Source organism: Melozone crissalis, unplaced genomic scaffold (assembly GCF_028551555.1).
Source record: "Melozone crissalis strain CALT ecotype California unplaced genomic scaffold, PUWL_Pcris_2 ptg000063l_1, whole genome shotgun sequence".
NCBI classification, from domain to species: domain Eukaryota; kingdom Metazoa; phylum Chordata; class Aves; order Passeriformes; family Passerellidae; genus Melozone; species Melozone crissalis.
This window is the reverse complement of record NW_026535841.1, coordinates 3360629-3386495: the sequence shown is the minus strand read 5'-3', so window position 1 is coordinate 3386495 and position 25867 is coordinate 3360629. Positions and strand designations below refer to the sequence as shown.

At 54.4% G+C, this 25867-nt stretch overlaps 1 protein-coding gene across 1 annotated transcript in view; it reads right to left on the bottom strand.

The window, feature by feature from the left end:
- Window positions 1–2676: 2676 nt before the first annotated feature.
- Window positions 2677–25867, bottom strand: part of NOS1 (nitric oxide synthase 1) — a 63203-nt gene continuing 40012 nt past the window's right edge. Inside the window, exons 11-29 of the mRNA XM_054288591.1 lie at window positions 25128–25229; window positions 24001–24195; window positions 22074–22159; window positions 19038–19182; window positions 18663–18767; window positions 17555–17613; window positions 14870–14986; window positions 14125–14299; window positions 13630–13768; window positions 12498–12576; window positions 11178–11371; window positions 10160–10329; window positions 9748–9958; window positions 8337–8424; window positions 7947–8068; window positions 7206–7354; window positions 6293–6487; window positions 5445–5563; window positions 2677–4627 (exon numbers count right to left, since the gene is read on the bottom strand). Coding sequence (XP_054144566.1) covers window positions 4612–4627; window positions 5445–5563; window positions 6293–6487; window positions 7206–7354; window positions 7947–8068; window positions 8337–8424; window positions 9748–9958; window positions 10160–10329; window positions 11178–11371; window positions 12498–12576; window positions 13630–13768; window positions 14125–14299; window positions 14870–14986; window positions 17555–17613; window positions 18663–18767; window positions 19038–19182; window positions 22074–22159; window positions 24001–24195; window positions 25128–25229 — 2466 coding nt within the window. The 3' untranslated portion in view covers window positions 2677–4611. The remainder of the gene's footprint in view (window positions 4628–5444; window positions 5564–6292; window positions 6488–7205; window positions 7355–7946; window positions 8069–8336; window positions 8425–9747; window positions 9959–10159; window positions 10330–11177; window positions 11372–12497; window positions 12577–13629; window positions 13769–14124; window positions 14300–14869; window positions 14987–17554; window positions 17614–18662; window positions 18768–19037; window positions 19183–22073; window positions 22160–24000; window positions 24196–25127; window positions 25230–25867) is intronic.

Genomic DNA, 25867 nt, shown 5'->3' with positions numbered 1-25867 from the left:
AAGGGACTGTGCTCCCCTCTGGAACTGTCGATGCAATTGCAGAGTTATCAGAGCAGTTCTGAAGCTGAGAACGAGTCCCTGGTGAAAGCAGGAACAGAATCGAGTTCTGAGCATAAAATCATCCTTCCAAAAAATGGTGGGAACCCTCGGGGGGGGGGCAATGGAATGGCTTCAGTGGTCAGAAGTCAGGAGGCAGCAGCTTTGGCTTGGGCTTGGTGCAGGTCCATGAGGCTGTGAGCACAACCACGACCTCTCCCCCCAGTTTGACCAGAAGGGGGTCTCCAGGGTGTGGGAGAGCTCCCAGCCCAGTCTGCACCCACACTGTGACCTCCCCCAGCTCCATCCCCCTGTGGAACCCCAGCTCAGGGAGATGGGGCTGGGTCCGCTCCCAGTTATCCCAGGGGAACAGGGAGCCCGAGGCAGGAGCGGTGCTGTGCTCCCTGGGATCCCTGTGCCCCCAGCAGGGCTGCCAAGGGAGGGATCCCAGGGAAACAGCCAGGATGGGGCAGAGGAGTCACACACTGCCAGGGAAGGAGCAGCCACAGGCTGGACACGGGGGCATTGTCCCCACTGTCCCCACAGCCTCCTTGCAGGGTGTGGCTCCTGGCCAGGACACAGCTGCAGGACTGCTGGCTGTGCACACACCTCAGATCCCTCAGATCCCTCAGATCCCTGTGCCCAGGGGGTGCACACAGTCCCTGCTCCCCTGGGGACACACAGGGGACAGGGACAGCACAGAGACACATCCCATCCTCTGGCCAGTTTGGCTCAGCTCCTCTTGAGCAACAAGCTCAGGCCACAATGTGGAGGTGACACCTCTGTGAGGCCACTCCTGGTGGCAGATGTATCACTGTTTTAACCATTGCCTCATTGTTTTACCCTTGCCTCATTGTTTTACCCTTGCCTCATTGTTTTGCCCCTGTCTCATTGTTTTGCCCCTGTCTCATTGTTTTGCTCTTGTCTCATTGTTTTGCCCCTGTCTCATTGTTTTGCCCCTGTCTCATTGTTTTACCCCTGTCTCACTGTTTTACCCTTGTCTCATTGTTTTACCCTTGTCTCTCATAAACAGAAGAGCAACAAACTCCTAGGCAGCCCTTCCCAGGAGATGAAACCTCAGAAACCACCAAGAGCACAGCACTAAATACTCATGCTGGATACTCACTGGATACCCATGCACTGAGTGGTTTTTCCCTGCTGGTGGGCACAGCAGGGTGAGAAAACACAGAACCTTTCCCCCTGGGATTTCAAATCCATATAATGACTCTCTGTGGACACTTGAAAGAACTAGGAAGTGAAATCTTTGCAGAAAACCCCACTTTGTAGTGTCCTGAAAATCAAACCTCCTGTTCAGAGAAGAGACTCTTTAACACCTGGAGAGTGAAAAGGAGCAGAGCTGCTCCAAATTGGGGTGCTGGACGTCCTCAGGAGAGCCAGGCTGGGTCAATCAGGTCCAGCACAGGAGGGGTGGGCAGCAGGCCCCCAGAGGGGACAGATTTGTCACCTGAGTGCCCCAGATTTGCCACACCCCTATGTGTGTGACCCCTGGAACAGCTCAGGGCCCAGTCTGGGGCAGACCCACCTCCCTCTGTGTTCATAGCAGAGATTTTGTGGCTTCACCTGCACGTCAGAAAGGCCACAGGGAGGTGAGCAGAGGCCAGGCTGGAAGAGCCACATCTCAGGAATAATGAAGCACATCCACAAGTTTCTTTCCCCTGTTGCTATGGGAGAAAATGGAGCTCGAGGGGAGTGTGAAGCCCCTGCAGGTGGAGGGGATGAAGGGGAGCAGTTCAGACGTCTGAGACTGACTCAACAGCAAAGAGTGAATCAAAATTCCCAGTGGTGCAGCTGGTGAGGAGCCAGCAGGAGCAGAGGCAGCTCAGGGCCCTGGGGGGTTTTAACCTCATGGACCTTCATGGCAGGGAGGGGGTTTCTGCTCCAGGTCCAGGTAAGAAGCCTTAAACCAGCATTTCCCTCCAGGTGTTTGCTGAGCTCTCTGCCTGGCCCAGACCCTCTGCAGACCCATGGCAGGAGGGCTGTGCTGCCCTGCTGGCTCCCATGGGAGGGAGATGGAGCTGATGAGCTTTGGGAGGCACAAAAAGCAAAATAATCCAGTTGGAGGTGGTACAGCAGGGCAGGCAGGAGGCAGGGCAGGAGGGAAACCTTGCCAGCACCATGGTGGGAGCTGGGAAGAGGACAAAGAGATGTTTCTTTGGGCATTGCCTCCTCCTCCTCCTCATTGGGTTGCATCTTCCCTTCTTCTTCTAAAGGAGAACCAAAACATAAAGCAGGAGCCAAAATCTCCCAGAAGAAGAGGATCAGTCTGATTTTCTTTCTGATTTTCTTTCTGATTTTAGCTTTGTTTCTGCAGCCCCAGGATGGGAGTCAAGGCCAAGCTTGCTGCAAGTTCCCAGCTCTGGAGCTCAGGGGTTTTTCTCCCAGTCAGGACTCTCCCAAACTCACACATCCCAAGCCAAGGGCCCCATCCCTCTGCCTGCCCTGGCATTGGGGTGGGCTGTCCTTTCCCCCGTGCTCTCCAGCTTTCCCCAGCAGGTCACCAAGAGCCGAGGCAGTGCCACAGAGCCGGAGTGTGTCCCAGCCCTGCCGAGCTCTGGCCACACCGTGGCAGCATTTACTCGTTTTATCCCGTGTTGGATGCTCAGCAGACCTAGATCTCAAATTCTCCCGGTGCCGGGAGCCCTTTTGCCCCTGGGTTTTGGGCTGGAGATGCTTCAGGGAGTCGAAGCTGCAGAAGGTGTCACAGCCCACGGAGATGTGGCAGGAGATCCTGGCTGAGGGTGGGAATGACAGCACAGCCTGGGATGGTGGGGCTTGTTCCAAGGGCTGGGAGAGCAGCAGAGCTCCTACAGCCCTTTCTGTGCTGCCTTTAGCTCAGGGCAGGTGATCTGAGCCCTGTGAAAGCTCCTGGGCAATCCCTGTGCCGTCAGCAGCTCAGGAGCTCAGCTCCATCCAGGATATCCATGCACAGCTGGGCACAGCAGGGCAGAGGGGAGGAGCAGCAGCTGCCACCTCAAGATGCCAACCCTGCATGCCTGCCTCCAGCAAGAGCTGCAGCCACGTCCTGCTGTCCTTGTGGTGGCAGTGAGGGAGGACAAACCTGGGATGGGCAGAGCCAAAAAACGCTGAGGTTCAGTCCCTGGATGGGCCTTTCATCAGGAGCTGGGCTGGATCCTTGTGGGTCCCTTCCAGTCCAGAATGCTCTGTGATTCTCCAGGCTGCAGCAGCAGGAAGGACACACAAGGTCACGTTTGCTTTCCCTTGCAGACAGCTTTTCTCTGTTAGAGCCTTTCTGTTTCCTCCAGCCTTTCTGTGGTTGTGTTAAATTGCTTTTGGGGCCAGGCTCTTGCAGCAGGGCTGAGGTGTGAGCGTGTCAGAGCCCAGCACCTTTGCAGCTGATCTCACCTCCCTTCTCACAGGACAGCTCGTGCCACTGGCAGGTGGCACAGAGGGGCCTCACCCCAAAATGCCACACACATCTCTCTTGGCAGGCAGGTGGCTCCACGGTGGCACTTTCTGCTCCCTGAAATGTGGAAAGGGCTGGGGTTTGCTGTCCCAGAAGTGGTCATGAGATGTACTAAGAGCTGCTGGCTCTGGGATTTCATGATTCCTCTGTTGGCACGTCCTCAGCAAAGACCTGGAACCTCCATCCCCCTCCAAGAGCTGCCTTTGTTCCCTCTGGGAGCTGCTTCTGTCCCATCCTTGTGGCTTTCCAGGCTCACCTGGGAGAGGGATCAGGGCATGCAGAGCTCTGGGTGCAGATCAAATATTCCCTGGAAAATCCCCTGGAGAAGTCACTGCCAGGAGCTTTTCCTCAGCCTGTGTGTTCAGAGCTTGTGGGAGAACTTCCATGGCAGCAAAAGTTGGGAGTGAGCAAAAGGAGAGGCTCACAGGGAGCAGGAAAAGAGAGCAGGAGAAGAGACAGAGCAGGGCCCGTTTAGGAGCAATCAGGACACATAAATCAGATCAAAAACCACACAGCTGTACCCAGGCTGCTTGGGAATAAATAAAATTCAAGGGAATTGCACATCAGCTGCCCCCAGCCTCAGGCATATGCCCAGATTTGTCCAAATCCAGAGAAAAGCCATGAAAACACAAGGATTCAGCCAAGCCCCAAGCTGAAGAAAGAGGGAGCCTGGCAGGAACAACTCCCAGCTCTGGACAAGCAACATTGCCCAGCCCCTGCCAGCTCTGCTCACCCCCAGGAACTCCCACAAATGATCACAAAGGTGGTGATTTCATGCAGCTGCAAAATGCCCTCACGGGAAGGAGGGGAAGTGTGGAATTCTGAGAAGAGCCACTGCAGGTTATAAAGCCATCCAACTCCAGTGGGGAAATCCAGGGAAAGGGGAAGGAGGTGAAAAGAAATGGCCACAGGACAAGAGCAAGAGAAGGAGGAAGGAAAGGAAATAAAAGTCATCATCATCATCATCATCAGGACACAAGAACAGGACGAGAGACAGAGCGCTTTCCATGGGCAGTTCCCCTGGGAAAGGAGCCACCGTGTCCGTGAAATACAAAACCCAGTGCCCTCCAGCTGGAGGGGGCAGCAGGTGCTGGGACTGGTTTGGCATCCCCTGGGGGCGAAGGGTCCAGTTAGGAGCAGAAAACCCTGCAAGGGAAAGGGGAGAAAGGCTGGCCTTAGAGGGAGCAGTGAGGAGCACAGGGATCACCCCGACCTGGCCTTTCTGTGCTGTGGGCAGGAGTTTACAGAGCTGGGTGGGTTGGGCAGCAAGGTGACCTTCAGCCCTACCCACAGGTGGGAAACTGAGGCACTCTAGTAGAGTCCAGACCCCAGAGGATGTGATTCCTTGGAGAAAAATTCCTGCCAAGCCTCAGGGATGTGGGGAAACCCACTCCAGGCACTACACAGGGAAGGGGTTTCACCCCAAGCTGCCAAGGGCCAGCCCAAGGAGCACAATCCATGCAGCTGCCCAGCCTTTATCCTAAATAATCCTTCTGCTCAGCCAGGGAAAATCCCACCACGACCAAGCTGAGCAAATGGCAGGACTTGGCAGAGCAGAAACAAACACGGCAAATGTCAAAATTTCTTTTTTTTTTTTTTTTTAACTTCTGGTTGTTTTTGCAGCATCAGGGAGAAAAATCTCTGGATCTTTCCTGAAGGGGCATGGAGAGCTGAACATCTGGAGCCAGCAGCTGGGGAGAGCCACCCCTGCCTGTGGATTTTGCCAGCCTGGAAGCAAGCAGCAAGCAGGACCATTTTCCTTTGGATGGGATTGTCAGGTCTGAGCACACCAGTGCAATAAATTGGGATTTATCCTAGAGAGGTGACAGCTATTCCAGAGCAAAAATCAGTGTGCCTTCCTCAGCCTCTGCTTCAAGGTGTGCACAAAAGCCAAAGCTTCCTTTCCCATCCTTTCCCAGCCCCTGAGGTGGCTGCAGGGGTTAAAACAAAGGTGTGGACTCACTCATCCGTGTCTTTTTTGCTCTCCTCGATGAAGGCGATGGACTCGGATCTAAGGCGGTTTGTCACCTCGTACGTGCGCAGGGTGACTCCAAAAATATCCTCGTGGTACCGGCTGTCATCCTGGGAGGGAGGGTGGCAGAGGGAAAAAGGGCATTGGTGAGCACTCAGGGTCAGCCATTGGTCAGCCCCAGTGAAATCCTGTGTGGTGGGGAGGCAGCAAAAGTGCAGGAGAGGGTTTTGGCTTTGTCATGAGGGGACAGAGGGACCTTCCCAAGGTCACACCCCACCCCGGGCACAGTGGGGCTGTTCTGGGCATCAGAGCCCCTCAGCTGCTGGAAATTCCTGGCTGGCAGGGGCACAGTCTGTGGACAGGCAGAGGCTCTGTGTTCCCTTGGATGGGGCCTGGATGGAGGAGGGGAGATGGTTCAGAAGGGGAAATCCCACAGGAATCATGCTGACTTATCCTCCTGGGGAGAAGCAGAGCTGTTCCAGAATCCATCCGTGGGTCTGAGTCCCAAACTGAGCTCAGTTAAATTTCAACTTCATCATCTGTGTCTGGCACAGGGCACACAGACAGGGAGATTTGCAGCAGGGACCCACAAAACACCCTGATAAATCCATTTTGTGATGGATGGCCAACAAGCCCTGCCAGAAGCACCCAAAAGTGCTGGCACCGGTGTTCAACCCGCTGCCCAGAGGAGCCAGGTGACCTCCCTGCACACAGACACCTTTGGCATGTCCCTCTGCTGACCCTCCCTGGGCACAGGGGGCAGGCAGCAGGTGCAGTGCCCCTGGCAGGAGTGGCACTGGTGGCACGCAGGGGTGGCGGCGGTGGCACACAGCACTCACCCGCAGCTTGCTGAGGAAGGCTCCTGCCTCCTCTGCTGACAGCTGGCCCTGCTGCCTCACGATGAGCTGCACGGCCTTGAGGACGTCCCCAGCCATGGTGACATCCCCGCAGACGTAGATGTGGCCTCCCTGCTCCTTCAGAGCTTTGAACACGGTCTGGGCCAGCTGCTCCTGTAACACGTCCTGCACGTATTTCTGAGGGACGAGGAGGGAGCTGGGATTAACCCTGGGGTCAGCACTGAGGGGTGACCCCTCTTTGGGGGCTACAGATGTGCCTTACAGCACCCACAGTGACAAAAAAGCAGCAAAGCATCCTTCTGCTCTTGCATGGGCACACCTGCACCATCTCTGCCATTGCCAGGCCCAGTGGGAATTTGGAGCAGGTATTTGCAGTGGCTGTGGGTCACTTCACTGGGTGACATCCTTTTCCCTTTTTCCTTTTCCTTTCATTTTTCCTTTCCTTTTTCCTTTCCTCTTTCCTTTCCTTTTTCCTTTCCTTTCCTTTTTCCTTTCCTTTCCTTTTTCCTTTCCTTTCCTTTTTCCTTTCCTTTCCTTTTTCCTTTCCTTTCCTTTTTCCTTTCCTTTCCTTTCCTTTCCTTTCCTTTCCTTTCCTTTCCTTTCCTTTCCTTTCCTTTCCTTTCCTTTCCTTTCCTTTCCTTTCCTTTCCCCCTTTTTCCTTCCCTCTTCTCCTCTCCTTTGCCCTTTCCCCTTTCCCCTCCTCCTCTCCCACGTGGATGGCAGCAGGAAGGAGCAGCCTGGGCACACATTCCAGCTGGCACTGGGATGGTGAAACACCCTGGGAATGGTGCCCACAGGGAAGGGACAACCCTGCCCATTTCTGTGCCCCAGGGATGAGCCACCACTGCCCAGGGCCCCTGCCCAGGCTGGGCAGCATTCCCAGGGCTGTGCCCACCTTTGGTCTGTCGGGTTCCCGGGAATAGGCCGTGTACAGCTCTCTGAAGACACCCTGGCTCTTGGCAAACAGCGTCTCCTCCTTGTAGATGTGATCAATCCTGGACTGCCGGCAGCCAAACACCAGCACCATGGGGCACGGCTTCAGCCCTGGGGACAGCGTGGGGACAGCACTCAGCCTGGGGACACCAGTTCCCACGAGGGGCCACCAATTCCCATGAGGGGCCATCAATTCCCACCAGCCACCTCCAGTTCCCACCAGCCACCTCCCTCCAGACTGCCACCAGATCTGCTGAGACACCCCTGGCAGGGTGGGACCCCCATCCCAACACCCCAACCAAGGCTTCCCAAAAACCTGTGTGAAGTGAGGAAGGATGGCCCCACCCAAACTCTGTGTGAGGTGAAGAAGGGGACAGCCCGACCCAAAATCTGTGAGGTGAGGAAGGATGGCCCCACCCAAAATCTGTGGGGTGAGGAAGGATAGCCCCACCCAAACTCTGTGTGAGGTGAAACAGGGGACAGCTCAGTCCAAAATCTGTGTGAGGTGAGGAACAGGATGGCCCCACCCAAAATCTGTGTGAGGAAGAAGCAGGGGACAGCCCTGTCCAAAATCTGTGTCAGGTGAGGAAGAAGATGGCCCCACCCAAACTCTGTGAGGTGAGGAAGAGGATGGCCCCACCAAACTCTATGAGGTGAGGAAGGATGACCCCACCCAAGCTCTGTGAGGTGAGGACGGCCCCACCTTTGTGCTGGATGTCGAAGAGCCGCTGCTGCCAGAAGCTGCGGAAGGGGGCGATGCCGGTGCCGGGGCCGATGAGGATGCAGGGCACCTGGGGGTCCTGGGGCAGGTGGAACCCGGGGGCACTGCACACAGCAAAGCTCCAGTTAAACACCAGCAGGGTGTTCCCTCTGCCCACAGCCAGCTGAGACACCTCCCAGAGAATGAAGGGTGGGAAATGAGGTGAAATCCCAGGATGTGACATTTTGTGCAGAATTTCCCTCAAAGGGGAACCATTTGCTCACAAACCCAGCCCTGTTTTCTCCCACTGTGACAGCAATCGAGGGCAGAGAGCTCACCCTGTGAGGGGTCTTACCCCCTCCTCCTCAGGCTTGGCCTCTGTGGGTCACTCACCCTCGTACAAAGCAGGGCACCACTTCATCCGTCTGGATCCGACTGAGCCACGAGGAGCACACGCCGTGGTGGATGGGTCCCTCTCCATCTGGGAAGGGAGAAGAGGAGGTCTGTACATGGCACATCACTGTTTTCTTTCCTCAAACCCTCCCTGCTACATCCTGCATGAACACTTCCCTGAAACATTTCATACCTCAGCATCCATTCTCCATGAACTTGGCAGAGTATGGCACTTGGATCCCTCTGTGGAGCTACCCAGGACCCTGACCTGGCAGAGCTGGACCTCCACAATCCTTAGGGAGTGCCCAGCTCTCCTTTGGACCTTTCAGGCAGGAGCAGCATTGTGATGCTCCCGGACAGAAACTCTCTGTGGTAGCTCCACTGTCCTCCCTGTGTCCTGCAGAGTACCAGGGCTGCGTCCATCCACACCATGACCATGCCTGCACACATCAGTGTCACTGCTGCACAAGTTTGGCTACTGGGAATGTGGATTTTGGGGTGGGCAAACACAATCCCACATGGAGCTTGGGTTATGGACCTGCCTGTCTCAGGCTGAAAGGTGCAGCTGCAGGTGTGTGTTCTATCCCCATCTGTCAGAGCTGGGGCAGTTCTCTGCTGTTCATGGGGCAGTTTTTTCTTTATCCCTCCCACAGCCAATCCTCCCTCCAGGAGATCTCTGCTGTCCATGGCCACTGAGTGTCCCTGCAGGGCTGATCCAATCCCAGCATCCCATGGGGAGATGCTCCGCCCAGGGGAGGAGCCAAGCATTCCTCCCTGGATCCAATCTGAGCCTGGCACAGCACATCAGCCTTTGCCCCCTGCATTGCCAGAGGAGCAGCTTTCTGCTGCCCTGCATTGCCAGAGGGAGCCCAGGCCCATCTGCAGCAGCCCTGGAGCTGCAGAGGAAAACTCCCCCCTTGTGCAGGATCCCTGCTGCAGCAGAGCCACAGCTGGCACTGCAGGAGGGCTGAGCCCCCATGGGATGGGGCTGGGACACCCCCTGACACACAGGGGGTCAGGTCAGATTCTCACTCTGGAAATGTTTTTTAGTTTTTTGTATTGCATTTGTATTTTTAATTTTTCTAGTAAAGAACTGTAATTCCTACTCTCATATCTTTGCCTGAGAGCCCCTTAATTTCAAAATTATAATAATTCAGACAGAGAGGGTTTACATTTTCCATTTCAGGGGAGTCTCCTGCCTTCCTTAGCAGACAGCTGGCTTTTAAACCAAGATACTGGCTGAGAAGTGTCACCTCTGTGTCACTGCCACTCTCCATGACATGGGACAGCAATGCCATGGTTTGGGGGAATCTAGCAGCAGTCCTTTTCTTCAAAGGCACATCTCCCTGCCAGAGGTTTGGTGTGGCTGCCCCTGTGCTGTTTCCCCCAGAGCCCAGCCCTGGGGCGGTACCTCGGGTGCGGTAGGACACCACAGCCACGGTGAGGTGCACCTCCCCTGGGTACATCTCTGGGGACGAGCTGATGGAGTAGTAGCGAGGCTGCAGGAGGGGTAGCTGTGTCAGCAGCAGCGTGGAGGGCATCTGCACCGAGGGGAACTCCTCCAGCACCTCCACGATCGTGGGGTTCTTGGACCACTTCCACTCCTCATACTCCTGCAAGCCCTGGGAAAGAGGGAAAGAGGAGAGAGCTGCAGGATCCACCTTTTCCCAGGAGGTCCATGGCAAAGCTGGAGTGAGGGGCAGTGAAGGCACCCTGAGCAGAGCTCAGGAGACTCAGCCTAAGCACAGTGTGGGATGGAAATGCCCTGGCTGAGCTGTGATTGCCCCCAGGCCCTTGCAGAACCTGGGGTTTGGGGTCTTTACCTTGCTGAGGACCTGCAGACGTTTCTTTTCCTTGTCACTGGTGGCCAGCAGAGCGAACTGCTGCAGCAGCAGCGGGGTGGGAGGGGTGGTGATGTCCAGGTAGTACTTGAAGGCCTGGAAGATGGTGCAGGGTGGGACACGGTTCTCGTCTGTCCAGTTACTGATGACACCTGCCAGGAGGGAATCCAGCACGAGCCGGGCATCAGCTGAGCAGCAGGGCCAAGGGAGGCAAATCCTGGTTTTCATCCCCCTCTGAGACACCAGATTAGGTTTTCCATCTCCAGTTGGGAGCCAGGGAATCCCTGAAATCCAGTGTTGGGACGGCCCCTCCACATCCCTTAACTCTTCTTCCCAGTCCTAGACATTGCCCTTTCTATAGGAGTATAAAGACCTTTAGTTTTTCCATGGAAAATCTTCCCCAGGGCCCTGCCTACCCTTCTGTCACAGACATCTTTTATGAAAAATCCTTTCCTTAGGAGTTTTCCTCCTGAGAAGCTGAGAGGCCTCAGGAACAAAATGTAAACAATGATTATCTGCTGCTGTGGAATGCAACAGGTGCATCTGTGATTGGTCTCATGTGGTCGTTTCTAATTAATGGCCAATCACAGTCAGCTGGCTTGGACTCTCTGTCCGAGCCACAAGCCTTTGTTATCATTCCTTCTTTTCTATTCTTAGCTAGCCTTCTGATTAAATCCTTTCTTCTATTCTTTTAGTATAGTTTTAATGCAATTTTATAATAAAATAACAAATCAGCCTTCTGAAACATGGAGTCAGATCCTCATCTCTTCCCTCATCCTCGGACCCCTGTGAACACCATCACACCCTTCAAACCCTTGTTCCACATCCCAAGTGCAGACAAGCAATGTCTCTGGGCAGGGCAGGGATGAAGGAGGAGCTCCCAATCCACACAAACTCAGCAGGCAGATGAAAATAATTTTCCTGGGGCCACCCACCTCCCTGAGGAGCTACAAGAACTTCAGGGAAAGGAGGAGACAGGCCACCTGCGCTCCTTGGTTACCTAGAGCCGTGCTCCTCTCCTCCAGCAGCTCCACCTTCACCAGCTGGTTGGTTGGAGGGGCATCCTCAAGCCTGTCGATCAGGGCATTGACCAAGTCCTCGTGGTTGCCCGGGAAGACGCCCAGGTGGTCCCCAGGCTGGTACTGCAGCTCCTGGTGCCCGTTGGTGTGCAGGCGCAGGAAAATCGTCAGGCGGCTGCAGAGGAAGGATCAAAAGCAGGAAAAAGTGGTTTGGGGGATCCTTCCCCAAAATCACTGACTTTGGGATGGTATTTGGGAAAGCCCCCAAAGATCCCTCAGGGAGAGGCTGAGCCCTGGCCTCAGGAGATGCTGGTGAGCTGGACAGGGGGGGTGGCACGTCCAAGCTGTGGTGGCTGTGTCACCAAGGTCAGAGCAGGGAGAAGGGACACTGCAGCATGCCCTGACTCACCCTTTTAAAAGGAGAAAAGCAATTGAACCCCTTGCTTGGCAATTTTATCCTTTCTTTGCTGCTCCTCTGTCAGGATCTCTAGCTGGTCAGAGTGACCCCAAGGAAAGTTCCAAAATCTCATTTCCCAGCCCAGTGCTTAAAGGAGTCAGGGCTCTTCATTTCTCTGTCTCAAGGTTGTTCATTTTATCTTATCTATAAAATTCTTTCTCCTGCCCTGCTGAGGTCCATCCAGCAGGACAGTTCCAGGCACTCTGCCTGCCCCCAGGGCAGTGTTATGTCTTTATACTAAAAACTACGTGTACAATGTTTACAATTACTTTTCAATACCTATCACCTATGTTAGACAGTGAGCTTCTACTCTAAACCAATCTGTAAGTGCCACCATCACAGCAGGAGATGGAGGCCAAGAAGAAGAAGGAGAAAGGCTGGACATGCCCAGTTCCCTCCATCTTGCCTCCTGAACCCCCATTCTAAAAATCCTAAAATCTACTTTTCCACCCCATGATAACTTCACTGTTATTCTACTTAAACTGTTGTGGCTTGCTGATCTTCATTTAAGGTTGGTAATTTGCTCCACGGATCATAATCAAACCCACAGGTGTTTTGGGCTCTGTGCCAGGGCTTTTGAGCCCCCTGGCAGGGGTCCTGGATGTCCTGGACAGCCAGAGGGATGTCCTGGGTTCCCACACCCCTCCAGCCAGCTCCCCATCCCGTGGGCTGAGGGAGGGACCAGCAGGAATTCCACCATGCATGGAGGGCAGAAACACCCCCTCTGCCTTCCAGGCTGACTCATGGCCTGCACAAAGGTGGATTCCACGGACATCCAGGGCTCAAGGGCTGTTTGTAGCACTGTTCTGGGTGCCCCAGGTGTGTGTTCAGCTGCATCTCCTACCTGGACTTGGGGCTCTGCAGGTTCTGCCGTGTGAGGAGCCGGGCTGCATAGACACGTTTTTTGTGGATGCTGTACAGTCCTGAGGAGGAAAAGAGTCAGAGAAAGGATTCAGCAGAACATGGCCAAGGCTTCTGTAGGACCATTGTGGGTTCAGACCCTCAGACCAGAGCTGACCACAGGGGTTTGACCTCCCTCCTTGAGCCCAAGGGATCAGGAACCCCAGGGGTGACCCAAGCACGTTTTTTTAGTGATAGAGGATTCCAAAACCAGTCCTATGACACTCAGGACTGTGCCCTCACATTGCCCACAGCTCCTCTTGCTGCCTGGCTGGCAGGAGAGTGCCTGGGTTTGGGCAGAGCTGAGCTGGTGCTGCAGGAGCTGCAGGAGCCGTGCTGAGGGGCCAGGTGTCCATGGGCTGACCTGCCTTTGCTCCACAACACTCCATGGAGCAGCCTTGGAAAAAATAAGCCTGGAAAGATCCCAATTTTCCAGTTCCTTGCTTCAAAAAATGGGGTCAGGAGGAGGGAGAGCAGATCAGGCCCAAACATCTCTGTTACAGACACAGACAGGACCGGCCTGAGGTGCCTGGGGCTGCTCCTTGGCCATGAGATGGGGGGGAGAGGCAGGGCTGAAACACTGGGGATTTAGCAGTAAAGCCCAAAAAACTACCAAACAGCAAATCAAACAATAACCTGCAAAATAAAAACACACTGCAGCATCGGAGCAGATCAGGTCTAAACATCTCTGTTACACAGACAGGACCGGCCTGAGGGGCCTGGGGCTGTTCCTTGGGCATGGGATGGAGGGGAAGGCAGGGCTGAAACATTGGGAGTTTAACAGAGACAAAAAACAGGGTCAGGATGAGGGAGAGTAGATCAGGTCCAAACATCTCTGTTACAGACACAGACAGGACCGGCCTGAGGGGCCTGGGGCTGCTCCTTGGGCCTGGGATGGGGGGAAAGGCAGGGCTGAAACGGCCTGAGGGGCCTGGGGCTGCTCCTTGGGCATGGGATGGGGGGCAAAGGCGGGGCTGAAACACTGGGAATTTAACAGAGACAAAAAAAGGGATATGGCCCCTCTGCCCCTGTGTGTTATCCATGTTCCCCACAGGCAGGGCCCTCCAGGCCTGTACCTTGTGTGAGCTCCGGGGCCTCAGCCACGTAGGTCAGGCGGAACTTGCTCCTCTTCCAGCTGCGGTCGTTGCTGATCAGGGAGTTGTTGGCTTTCTCGATGTTCACGTCGTCCCCCACGCAGAACACGTCACACGCTGCCTGCAGCACCCACCAGGCCCTCAGGCACCCCCTCAGCCCAGCCCAGCCCAGGTGACCCCCTCAGCCCAGCCCACACAGACAAGGAGCCCCCAGTAGCGTAGGCCTGGACCAGTGGCCATAGACATGGCTCTCCTTGTGGTGCTCTCCTTCCCACATACCTAGGATGATGCAGGGATTCAACACATTGGTGACCTTTGGGTGGTCAGCACAAAGCAGAGCATCAGCTCCACCCTCTTTGCTGTGGGCTGGGGCAGTGCTGGAGCGTCCCGGTCCCAGGAAGGGGAGGCTGGGTTCAGATCCAGCTCCAAGCTCTGGCCTTCTCCCCCCTGCTCCTCCCTGCAGCCCCTCAAGGTTACCTTGAAGACCTTCTTGGCCCAGGTCCTGAAGGATTCCTCCTGGCCACAGAGCTCATCCCCCTCTCCCATGCGGAGGATCCTCTCTCCCCCCAGCTCCTCCAGCAGCGTGTCCACGGCGCGGGCGAAGGCGCAGAAGTGGGGGTAAGCCCTGGAGCCCAGCCCAAACACGGAGAACCTGTGCAAAGATGGCTCAGCTGTGGCTGCTCAGCTGGGAGGGACCCTGAGGGGGAAGGTAATCCCACCAGAAGACACCAGAGTTTATTAACGTGGTCCCTAAATTGTAGGGCTCACAACTCTCTCGCACACATGAGGTGATGAGCTGTTTTTAACCCCAGTGTGCAGTGGGGTGACTCACCACAATGCAGCTGTTTTCACTTGCTATATGAACAATTTATTCTGCGAATTCATTTGATGTGTGGCTTTGGTGAAAATTTGCAGTTTGTGCTGCACTGGAGACCACATGTCTGGGTAGCAAGTCAGCAAATGGCAGGTCAAGTTCAAAAGCTTCATCCAGATATAGCTATTAAGCTTTAAAAATCGCAGCTATTGATCTGAATTATTTCAGTTCAGAGCCAGGTCTCATAGAAACAAGACAGGAAAAAGGATCTTTTAGATATGCCAGAGCACAGCTGGCCCCTCCTGTCCCATCACCACCCACAGCTGCCTGGAGGGGTCTGCACATCACCCAAACACCTCAGGGTGAGGTGGGGTCTGTGCAGCACCAGCTCCTGCCCTGTCCCTTTACCTGACGTTTGCCAGGGGCCCCGTGCTCTCAAAGTTGTCCCTGGGGTCAGGGCCATCGCTGGAGGATTTCCGTGCATCCGAGTAGGAGGAGACACTATTGAACCGCACCTTGTAGCTCCTGTGGACAACAACAGCAGCCAGGCTCACACTGGGGGCACGCCCTGGCTTGGGGCTCACAGTGGGGCTCCAAAGCACAGCTGAGGGCTCACAACTCCACCAGCAGGCAGTGTGGAAGAGGAGAGGAATGTGCTCCCTCCCAGGGGTAAAGCCATAGCAACCCCTGTGCATCCTTAGCTGGAGCAGGGATGCTCCATGAGGTCCTGGTCACCTCCCACAGCAACACAGAGCTGCCAGGACCTTGGGCTTTACCTGCCCTTCCCTGGCAGAACACAAGGTCAGGTGTGTGTCTGAAGAGATATTCTGAGGGTTCTTTCATTCATAGGAAGTGGGAAATAAAAAAAAAACCCAAAAAACAGAGTGAGAGAAGAAGGGGTGAGGAGGGGGAAGGGGAGCTGAGAAAAAAAATAAAATCTGACAACAGCAGAAGTATTTCTGAATTGAGCCATCTCCCAAAATTGCTCCTCACAAGAGTTTCTAAATTTACAGGCAGGGCAGTGAGCAGTGAGCAGCTCTGTGTGCATGAGTCACGGCACAGCTCCTGCAGCCGGCACGGCACGGCACGGGAGAGCATGGCATGGCATGGCACAGCATGGCACAGGAGAGCATGGCCTGATCCAGGGCCAGCCAGGTCACAGAGCTCCAGGGCCACCTCTGCCCCTCAGCCTCCCCTCTCTCCCCACACCTCCATGACTTCCTGCTCTTCCACTCAGCTGGCCCTGGCCATGGCCTCCCCTGGGTTATCCCGTGTTAGCTGGCCTCCCTCCCCAACCTCTGAGGTGCTCCAAGCTCATCTTGCAGTGTGGGGGATTTTCTGCAATCCAGGCTCTGTCCAGGGCAGCAGGACCCTCTGGATTAGAGGGACACAAAGCCCAAATTGCCCAGGTGGGTGCAGGGCACAAGGTTGGGACAGCAGCTGGAATGAGGAGGTCCCTGTGGTGTGGGATGGATGGGCTGCACTTCAACAGCAGGCTTGGAATAGGAATGCTTTGGAAAACCCATGGGAAACTCTTGCTGTAAGACATGAGGAGCCAAATTCCAAGCCCAGCACAGCCTCAGGGCTGTGGGCAGAGAGCCCTGACAGGCTCCTGTGTGCTGTCACACTAAGGCCACCCTGCCCTGAGGGTCTCAGCATTCCCTGGGGAGCTGGAACCCCATGGGCTGCTCTCTCCAGGTGTCTTTAACCAGACTGACACTGTCCCTCTTCCCCCCACTGCCTCCTCCAGGTCTGCTTTTCTCATTGCAAAAGGTTTTTTGAGTGCTTGATGTTAGCAAGGTCCTGGATATTGGCTGGGGCAATGCCAAAAAGAGAAACTGTGGATCCCTGGAAGTGTCCACAGCCAGGCTGGACAGGCCTTGGAGCAGCTGGGACAGTGCAGGGTGTCTCTGCCTGGCTCTGAGAAGCTCATACCAGTCCTCAAATCACACTTGGAGATGTCTGGGACAGCAAGCACCGAGCTCAGGGGCTTTTAACCTTCTCAAATCTGCCTCACCAGCCATGGGCAGCACCTCTGCACCCAAGGAGAAGATCCTTGGTGTGAAAACCATGTGTGGAACGTCCCTTCTCCATCCTCAGCCCTCCAGGGCAGCCTGCTCTGTCACTGTCCCCATTGAGGCATGAGGCCATGAGGAGCCTGCTGGGTTTTCAGCAGGGATCCATCAGCAAGACCAGCTCTGGAGAGCCACAAACTGGTACCTGTGTGTTTGTCACCACCGTGGGGACAGGGCCATCACAGACAGACTGGTCCCTGTGTGTTTGTCACCACCCTGGTGACACTGCCCTGAGCCAGGGTGCTGGAATTGCCCTGAATCCCTCCTGAATTAAGAGGCAGCCCTGTGCCAGTTGTCAGCTCAGGAGATATTCCAGGGCACAGCAGTGACCCAGTTCAGGGAAATATTTTATTCTTCGCAGCTAAAATTAGAGGAGACCCCAAATGATCATTGTCAGAGCCCTCCCTTCCTTTCCCCCCCTGGGATCTGCACAAAGCTCATCCTCCCCTGAAGGGGGATTTTCTACAATCCCACGTTCTGTCTCCTAGGTACCCGTTACAAACATCACAGGATTATCACAGCTCTTATTTTCCCTAGAAATCTTTTCACACCATGCATGGAGCTAAATCTGGTTCTCCAGCCCTCCCCCACCTACATCTGCAAGGCTGGGAACTCCCTTCTACCTCCAACTCTTACTATTTTGGTGCCTCCTGGACAGGCTCTGGCTCTCAGAATCGATGATTTTGGGGAAATTCCTATTTTTATCTGTTTTTTTCACAGATTTCTGCCTCTTCAAGATGAAGAGAGAAGCTTTGAAGTGTCACCCCAGGGAATTACAAGCTGGGATCCACAGGCACCCCTGAATCTGTGTTTTTATCCTCCCTGGGACCTCCAGTCTCTCCATTCCCTGGGTGTCCAGGCTGGTCCCATTCCTGGATATTTGCAAATGTGAGATCTGCCCGAGGGTTTCCCACTCCCCTGTGAGAGGATGGAGCCAGGGGACCTGTCCTGCATGCTAGGGTTTGGACTGGGAGGGGAAAGGGTTGGATGGGAGGGGAAGGGGTTGGAGTGCTCTTACTTCCTCTCCTCCAGGTTGGAGTTGGGATTCTTCATCTCCATTAATGCACAGCCAAATTTCTGCAGAAAAAGGAAAAAAAAAAGCCCATCACTTTTGCCAGGTTTTGCAGGAAACCCAGCCCTGAGCACAGCCTGGGCTGTGGCTCTGCTCCCTGTTTCCTGTTCCCAGCTGTCCAGGTCACAGCCCCCCAGGCAGGGCACTGTCACCTTCTGTGTGACACTGCTGGGGGTCACACAGGATGAATTAAACATCAGATCAGTGGCTGTGTCATGGCAGGGAACCAGGAGATGTACCTGCTCCAGAGCAGCCTGGAGGCAGCTGCAGCACCTGGACCTGTTTGGGGTCCTTCCAGCTCAGTCTGAGCCAAACGAGGACATTCCTGGCCCTGTCCCCTGCTGTCCCCTTGTTGAAGATTGCAATGCAAGTTGTTTTCCATTACCATCTGTATGGCAGATTACCTTCGTCAAGTGGGCAGTTTGCCTTATCTCTCTCTTTGAGTGACCACAATCACACCTCCCTCGGGAGAGGACATTGCTGATAACAGCTATTGAATGTCCCTGCATGGCTGATAAGAACTACAGCATGCCATTGGGAGATGTGAGCCCAGAGGGAGGAGCCAAGCATTCCTACCCAGATATAATCCAGAGGTTTTGAGACACCAGCACGGCTTCTCCACTGGATTCCCCAGAGGAACAGCAGCTGCCTCTCCTTCCACTGGATCTTCAGAGGAAGAATGCATCCTTCCCTACAGGATCCCTGCTCCAGCAGAACTACCCCTGACACTGCAGGAGGGCTGAGCCACAATTCCAATGGGACTGCTGCCAACACCCTGACCCACAGGGTGTCAGGTTGGGCTCTGACTCTGTCACTGCTGTTCTAGTGTACTGCATTGTTTATTTTATCCTTTTATTTTTTTTTCTGTTCCCTATTAAAGAACTGTTATTTCCTGCCCCCATATTTTTGCCTGAGAGCCCCTTAATTTAAAATTTATAGCAATTGGGAGGGGTGGGGAGGGTTTACATTCTCCATTTCAGGGGAGGTTCCTGCCTTCCTTAACAGACTCCTGGCTTTCCAAACCAAGACACCCCTGCTGTCCCTGCTGTCCTACCTCTCCGTTCTCAGGAGGGTCCCCGTTGCCGAAGGTGCTGGTGACCACCAGGACCATGGTCTCGTGCTCCAGGTGCACCACATCATACTCATCCATGGCCATCACCTGGGGGCACAGAGAGGGCACAGAGAGCTGGGAGCCTCCTGGTCAGGCTGGGGTTGGGGACAGCACATCCCTGCTGGGATCTCTGCATGGGAACAGGACCCTGGAGGGACAGGGCCAGCCCTGGAGCTGCCACCCCAGGGGTCACAGCTGCAATCAGTGCAGGAAATCAGGGATTTTCTCCACCCCAGACCCACAGGGGCACACCCTGAAGGCCCTTGGCAGCTGTTTCCACACCATGATCTCACACCCAGCACATGTCAGGAGCAATACCTTGGCATCAAAGGCGTGTTTGAAGATCTCACACAGGGTTTTTGCATAGACCTGGGACTTCCCCGTCTCCGTGGCATACAGGATGGTGGCCTTGACCCTCTTGGCCATGGCTTGGCCCATCAGCTTGGCTGAGAACTTCACAGCCCTGGGAAGCAGGAATAAATCCCAGTCAGAGCTTGGACCTGACCCGTCCCTCTAGCCCAGACCTTTTTATTTCCTATTAACTGATCAGCCTTACAAAGCTGCAGCATCAATTTTTTGGTTGTCACATGGCAAACAGGGAATCCTTGGAAGAGCTCAACTTGTCAGAGTGGAAGAGGAGATGAGGGAGCTTGGACAGAGCTCAAATACCTGGATGGCGTGAAGGAGGAAAATGCTAAACCAGGCATGGGGGACACAGAAACAGAAGAATCAGGGGAAAGGAAAAGGAGAAGGAAAAGGAAAAGGCAAAGGAAAAGGAAAAGGAAAAGGAAAAAGAGAGAAAAGAAAAAGAAGAGAAGATCTGGAACCAACCAGAGCTGGAGCTACAAGAGGAACAGCAGCTCCTCCATCCCTTAAATCCAACCCAGCCCTGCTCCCCACAGAGCCTGGGGACACCCAGGTCACACCCAGCTGTCCCAGTGCCTGTGATTTGCACTCTGGGGACACCCAGCCCTCCCCTGGGAGGAGCAGGCTGGGGAGGGTGGCACATTTATCCCAGCCTGGTGCCCAGCTGGCTCTTTCCTGTGCCCCAGCCATGCCTGGGGGCTTTTCCTCCAGTTTTCCCCTGGCTCAAGCACACAGAGGGGCCCTGGGGATCCCCAGCCTCTCTCCAACCCTGGCCCAGGTGATGCAGCACCAGGAATGCTGATTCCTTATCTGTGGCACCACTGGGAGCACCAGGACAGGGATTGTGGGTTTGTCATTTTAGGGACATTTATATCACATCAACACTGTTCTTCCTACATGCCAAACATTTATTTTCTAGGTGGACCACCAAGCTTTTAAATGGGGCCATCAGAAGGGCAGAAATCCATCAGGTCTGGGTTTAGGCTGCTGTTGCAACAGGGAAAGGTGATTTTAGGGAGTGGAGGGAGCACAAAGCCTCTTGGTGGCCTCTGCAGGAGGAAGGGCTGCCTGATTCACTCTGACAGCCCTTGCCCCAGGTTTTTGAGTTCAGCAGGGCTCCTGCAGCCCCTCCAGAGGAGCTGTGGGGGGCAGAGGCTGCAGCTGGAGTGTGACAGTGTTCAAAGGGGTCTTATATTGAGGGAAGAGACTAAGATGTGACTCCATGTTTCAGAAAGCTTGATTTATTATTTTATGATAATATATTATATTAAAACTATACTAAAAGAATAGAAAAAAGTTTCATCAGAAAGCTAGCTAAGCTAAGAACAGGAAGGAAAGAATGTTAACAAAGGTTTGCGGCTCAGATAAAGAGCCTGAGCCAGCTGGGCTGTGATTGGCCATTAATTAGAAACAACCACATGAGACCAATCGCAGATGCACCTGTTGCATTCCACAGCAGCAGATAATCATTGTTTACATTTTGTTCCTGAGGCCTCTCAGCTTCTCAGGAGGAAAAATCTTAAAGAAAAGATTTTTCACAAAAAGACGTCTGCGACACTGGAGTGGTCACACTGCACAGGAGGAGCCCAGCCTCCCCCTGCCCCTTCTGCCCAGAAACACTCTGGGATTGGGAAATCATTTAGGGAAGAAAAAGAGGAAGGAAAGAGGTAGAAACTCCTGCAGGCTGGTTTATCCTGCCTGCCCCTGGCAGGGTCAGCCGCAGGAACATTTCTGTTTGCTGCTGCATTACCACCCTCAGTGCAGCTCTGTCCCGTGGTGGCACTGTCCCCTGTCCCCAGGGCAGGGACTGCAGGTCTGAAGCCTCAGATTTGGACAGATTTAGGCAGATTTTTGAGTCTGAGCAGGCACCAAATCATGCTCAAGGCTCTGCCTCTTCTTCAGCTGATAAGCTCAGATCCAGACAGGATTAATGGTGAATTACAAAAACAATTCCTTTCCCTACACCAGGAACAATGGAGGTTTTGTTTTAAATGACGTGCCACGCTCACATTTTTATAAAACCATCCCTCAATGGGGCAGAGGGGAGCAATAAAAGCGTTTTTTCCTCCAAACTCCATGAATCCTCCTGCTCTTCCCCCGGCCCCAGTGTCACATTCCTCAGCTGCTGCTCCTGTTTATGGATGCACCACGGAGAGCAGCTCGCAGGAGGTGACAGCTGAAGAGTGGGAGCAAATTGATGGCAGGGATTTGGGGAAACTGAAGCGTGGGGAGATGCTGTGACGAGCCAGGGCCACCTGGCAGCCTGGCCACCGTCCCCAGGGCACACCCAGCCCTGCTCCTGCCTGCCAATGGCCCCCAGGGGAGGAATTTGGGCCAGAATCAGCCAAATTGTGCTTCATTCCTGCATCCCTGCTGCTGCTGAGGAGCCTTGGCAGGGAGGAGGGACTGGGGTGGCCCCTTGCCAGGGGTCAACTGACCATGAAGTGCAAATCTCAGCTCAGCTCTGATCCATCTGCTGCCTGCAGGGAGATTCCTCATTCCCATCTCCCCCCTTCCCTCCAAAGCAGGGGTTTGGAGGGTTGGGCACACAATGGGGGCAGGTTCTCCTCATGTAGGAAAAAGGAGGAATATGGACAGGAGTTTGATGTCCTCAGTGCCAGCACAGCCCTGAAGAGGGAGGGGGGATCTTCCTGCCCCAAGGAAAGGAAAAAATGGGCAAAACACCCTCCAAAAGTGGGAAAGCCATATCTGAGCATCAAAACCTCCTAACCAGAGAGTGAACAGCTTGGAAGAACAAACAATACCCAGGGTCTGGGATTTACCTGGTCACACCCCTTTTGGTGGTCTGAGGGGTGCTCAAAGGGCTGCCTGTGTCCCCAAATGTCCCTCAGGGCAGGTAAAGCCTTCAGTGGCCCAAAGCCCAGGTCAGAGCCCATCATCTACAGGGTGAGGCACACACCCATAGGTGCTTAAACCCAGGACCAGCCCCAAACATTCCAGGCCTTTCCAGAGCCTGCTGGTACTCACTTTGCCAGCTTCTTAAAGCCAATGGCCCTCTTCTTGGTGGGTGTCCCATTGACCCCTTTCCAGACATGGGTGTTCCAGGGGTCCGGCTAGGAGAGGGAAAAGCAGGATCAGAGAGGGTGGGGAGTGCTCAGAGCTTGGAGAAATGCAGCACCCACAGCACTGAGAGTTAAATTCTTACAGTGAGGCAGGGGAGGAATAGCTGCTACTGCACAGCTCTGCCTCTCCTCTCTGTGTCCCTGATCCTTGGAGCCTTGTGGGGGGTTTGTTTGGGCAATGGAACATGCCCAGGAAAATTGCAATCTAATAAACCCTCCTGGCTTGTAGCAGCATCTGGCCAATTGCTCTGTCACCTCTCGAGAGCAGCGTTAATAGGCCACAGCCAAAAAGGAGGCAGCGCCAGAAGGGGAGAGGTGATGGAAACAGATCCTTTTCCCTGCTCTGGCCACAGGTTTTTTCCCTAAGAGGCCCTTTGGGAAGGGGAGGCAGCTGAAGGCAGAGCAGGCACAGAGAAGCTCATTCCGTGCCCTTGCAGGCTGCAGGCAGAGCCAGGAACATCGGGGGGCCTGGTGGGCTGGGAAGGAGTGAACAGACTGCTCCTGCTCTGCGATTATTCCTTAAGGGCTCTTGACTAAAGGTCACTTTGTGTGGAAAGCACCGGAGCCGGGAAGGCTGGATAACGAGGGAGTGTTTGCTGAGGGGATTTTCCTCATGGTCTGCAGGGTTCAACAGCCCAGCAGCAGCCTTTGAGCCGCTGCTGGGGCTGCTGGGCTGCAGCCCCTGTCCCACTGCTGGTGCCCCTGGGTGCAGGAGAATTCCCTCAAACCTGCAGGCTGGAATGGGATAAGGAGTATGGGATATAGGATTTGGGGTACAGGAGCCATTCTCTCAAACCTGCAGGCTGGGATGGGGTATGGGGTATGGGGTATGGGGTATGGGGTATGGGGTATGGGATATGGGATATGGGATACAGGAGCTATATCTACTCAAACCTGCAGGCTGGGATGGGATAAGGAGTATGGGATATAGGATTTGGGGTACAGGAGCCATCCTTTCAAACCTGCAGGCTGGGATGGGGTATGGGATATGGGATATGGGATATGGGATATGGGATTTAGGATATGGGATACAAGAGCTATATCTACTCAAACCTGCAGGCTGGGATGGGATATGGGATAAGGGATTTGGGATACAGGAGCCACCCTCTCAAACCTGCAGGGTGGAATGGTATACAGGAGCTATATCCACTCAAACCTGCAGAGTGGAACAGGATATGGGAAATGGGATATGGGATTTGGGATTTGGGATTTGGGATATGAGATTTGGGATATGGGATATGGGATATGGGATTTGGGATATGGGATGTGGATCCAGGAGCCATCCTCTCAAACTTGCAGGCTAGAATGGGATATGGGATATGGGATATGGGATATGGGATATGGGATATGGGATATGGGATACAGGAGCCAGCCTCTCAAACCTGCAGGCTGGAATGGGATATAGGATGCAGGAGCCATCCACTCAAATCTGCAGGCTGGAGAGGATTTGGGATACAGGAGTCATCCTCTCAAACCTGCAGGCTAGAATGGGATATGGGATATGGGATATGGGATATGGGATATGGGATATGGGATTTGGGATGTGGATCCAGGAGCCATCCTCTCAAACCTGCAGGCTGGGATGGGATCCAGGAGCCTTCCAGGCCATTTCCTCACCCACCCACTAGGCACTTCCAAAGTGTGATTAAGAACTAGGATCTCAGGTGTCCCACATCCCCACGGAGGGGCAAACCCCCATTATTACACTAAGATGAGGTGTAATATCCGTTGTGTACGAATTGGATGGTGTCCCTGCCCTTCCTGCACCTCCTGAGCTCCCTCTCCCACCCTGCGCCCTTGGCCAGAGGCACGGTGGAGGGTGGGGACAGCACCTGGTACTCAAAGGAGGGCGTCAGGCGGTAGTTGAGCATCTCCTGGTGGAAGACGGGGGTGATGCTGCCCGACATGGGCGGCACGATCCACACCCAGTCAGCGGGACAGCCCCCCCGGCAGCGGTACTCGTTCTCCATGTGCTTGATGAAGGACTCGGTGGCTGAGTGGTGATCCACGATGGTCACCTTGTCACTCTGCAGGGGGACAAGAGAGCAGAGACAGGAGACAGCAGCTGTCAACACTTCCCAGAGGGAAAAAGCCAAAATTCTACATTTGGAGCTGTTTGTCACAAGTATTCCTTATTCCCATGGTGTTTGGGGATGATCCAAGGTGGCTGCTGACCCTGGTCTTCCCAAGGGGGCTCTGAAGTGCTTTGAGAATAGATGTGATATGGGAGCCCTGTTCCCCCTGCTAATTGTCCTGGGCCAAGCAAAGATGGGATGGATGGATGGATGGATGAATGGATGGATGGATGGATGGATGGATGGATGGATGGATGATGGATGGATGATGGATGGATGGATGGATGGATGGATGGATGGATAGATGATGGATGGATGATGGATGGATGGATGGATGGATGGATGGATGGATGATGGATGGATGGATGGATGGATGGATGGATGGATGGATGATGGATGAATGGATGGATGGATGGATGGATGGATGGATGGAGGGGAGGGATGGGATGGATGGGATGGATGGGAATGGATGGGATGGAGCATCCTCTGCTCAGAACCTTGGTAAGCTCTTCCAGCAGGGCCGCTCTGACCCAGCTCTGGGAAGGACACTCCCCCTTTGAAGCTGGCCCACCAAGGACTGGTTTTACGGCTGGGGAAAAGCCAGTTCCTGCCCCATGGATAGGTCAGTGGGCTGGATTTTCCCCCTGCTGGGATATTCCTTCTGGACCAGCAGGACTCAAGTGCCAGGGGTGTTGTTTTACAACATCCAGAGTGTGGAGATTATTAAATCTCACTGCAGCAGCCCAAATTCTGGAGCACATCCCAACTTTGGAAGCACAGCCCAATTTCAGCTATTGTGCTTGGGTGGATGTCTCCACTCTTGTCCCACCCAGTCCCTGTGTCCCTCCAGCTGGCACAGGCACAGCAGGGTCTGAGTGAGGTACCTGGAAGCTGTAGAGCACAGCGATGTTGATCTCCACCAGGGCCTGGTCCTTCCACAGCGAGGACGTTTTCCTCATATCCAGGTTCATTTTCTTGGCCACTTGCTGTAACAACACATGGCAGGAGGGGAAGAATTTAATGGCCAAGAAACAAAGATTGGAGAGCTCTGCCTGGGGAGTGGAACCCAGAGGAGAGGCCCAGGCTGGCACAAGGCACCCACAGGGCAGGGAAGGGCTGATGTTGTGCCTTCCTCTGGGAAGAAATCCTGCCTTTTCCTCTCCATGGCAGGAGCACTGCCTTTCCTCCTCCCTGAGCAGAATCAGGTGGCCAAATGCTGCTGAGGAGGCCACCAGGAGCAGCTGGACACTCACACTGCTCCCACCCCTCTGGTTTTTAGGAGACTGCGGAGGGATGGAGCCCCTCTAATAGCACAACATTCCCTGGGAGGTTTTGATGGATCCAGACCACCTGCATGGCCACCTTCCCATGGCTTGGCTTTGTCTCTCACAGTGTGGGCATTCCCTGAGCCATGGGACCGGCTGGAGGGTCCCCAAGGGCTCACATGTCACTGAGGAGCCACCAAGGGTTTCTGCACCCTTTAATGTTTCAACACTTGGCCTCAACTGAGCACACAACCAGGTGCCTGCTGATCCCTAAGATTCTTTGGAAAGTCTGTGGGAAGCTCCACAGGGATCACACTGGCTGTGTCAGACACCTGCTGGCCCCACAGCACACCTTGCCA